The sequence below is a fragment of the Pterocles gutturalis genome, unplaced genomic scaffold (genome assembly GCF_000699245.1).
Source record: "Pterocles gutturalis isolate BGI_N339 unplaced genomic scaffold, ASM69924v1 scaffold787, whole genome shotgun sequence".
Classification (NCBI taxonomy): domain Eukaryota; kingdom Metazoa; phylum Chordata; class Aves; order Pterocliformes; family Pteroclidae; genus Pterocles; species Pterocles gutturalis.
Genome location: NW_010109799.1, coordinates 796 through 2111, shown reverse-complemented (window position 1 = coordinate 2111; position 1316 = coordinate 796). Strand labels below are relative to the sequence as shown.

At 62.9% G+C, this 1316-nt stretch overlaps 1 protein-coding gene across 1 annotated transcript in view; it reads right to left on the bottom strand.

The window, feature by feature from the left end:
• Positions 1–200: 200 nt before the first annotated feature.
• The window catches only part of LOC104461455 (diacylglycerol kinase beta-like), a gene marked incomplete at both ends in the record, with an annotated part of 1428 nt that continues 312 nt past the window's right edge, over positions 201–1316 (bottom strand). The window contains 2 exons of the mRNA XM_010073069.1: positions 201–289; positions 438–555. Of these exons, the coding sequence (XP_010071371.1) occupies positions 201–289; positions 438–555 (207 nt within the window). The remainder of the gene's footprint in view (positions 290–437; positions 556–1316) is intronic.

Genomic DNA, 1316 nt, shown 5'->3' with positions numbered 1-1316 from the left:
CGTCAGCTCAGAAACACACTCACGCTGGCGTTCCTCTTGGATTTCATGTAGGTGCTGATGCAGGAGGCGATGGGTGCTGGGAATGCCTGTGAGCTGCTGCCCAGGATGCTGGGGCAAATCCCAGGGGAAAAAGCCATGGGGGACCTGGGCAGGAGACCGAGGGCTCCATGGGAGCCACGTCAGCTCAGAAACACACTCACGCTGGCGTTCCTCTTGGATTTCATGTAGGTGCTGATGCAGGAGGCGATATCTTTGGACACGCACCTCTCGTGGACGGTGTACTTGCAGACTGGCAAGAGAGAAGACAGTGAGCATCACCCCAGCGCACCCACAGAGCTGGGCAGTGACAGGGACCAGCCCCCCCTCCCCAGGGTGCTGGGATGGGGTGGGAGCTGCAGTTTTGGGGGTGCAAGGGTCTGGCGAGGTCCAGCACTCACAGGAGCAGCAAAGACCCTGCTTGCGGACCCCCAGCAGCATGGTGCGGCAGAAGTTGCAGTAGGCGGGTTTCTTGAAATGCTTCAGCCTCCAGGCATGCTGCCCATCATCCTTCACGTTCTGCAGGGCAGGGGAGCAGAGGGCTAGGGGGTCACTCCCCTGCTGGGGCTCCCAGCCTGCTCAGCCTGCTGCTTTTATCAGCTTTTTGCCCCATAAAAGCCCCCAGGACGTCTGCGGGAGTTTGCTTCCAGCAGGACCATGGGGTCCCTCTGATCCCCGGTGTCCCCCCAAGCATCCCTGCCACCACATCCCCTTGTTCCCCTTCTCCCCGGCATCCATGCTGCTGCATCCCCCTGCTCCTCTTCTCCCCTGGTGTCCCCCCCGGCATCCCTGCCACCACATCCCCCTGTTCCCTTTCTCCCCGGTGTCCCCCCGAGTATCCCTGCCACTGTGTCCTCCTGCTCCCCTTCTCCCCAGTGTCCCCCTAAGCATCCCTGCCGCCGCATCCCCCTGCTCCCCAGGGCACATCTGGCTCCTGGCACTCCTGGCCCTGAGCTCCGGCTCGCCGTGGCCCCTCGGCACAGCCCAGCTGCAGGGATGCTTTGCCGGTGGCTGGCGGGAAGGAGGTGACTCCACATCTGGTGCCACACCACTGCCACCACGGGGTGACAAAAGCAAGCCTCTTGCAGCTGGGTCCAGGCACCAGCCGCTTCACAGGATCTACTTCAAATTCCCCATTTTGTTGAATCTTCCTGCCAGAAAACCTGTGTGGTGCCGGCCGGGGGTAGGGTGCCCTCCCGTGGTCCCTGCACACCCTCCACCGTCACCCTCCATCTCCCCCCAGCCCCAGGTTTCCTCCGGGAGCAGCAGGGTGGCTGGAC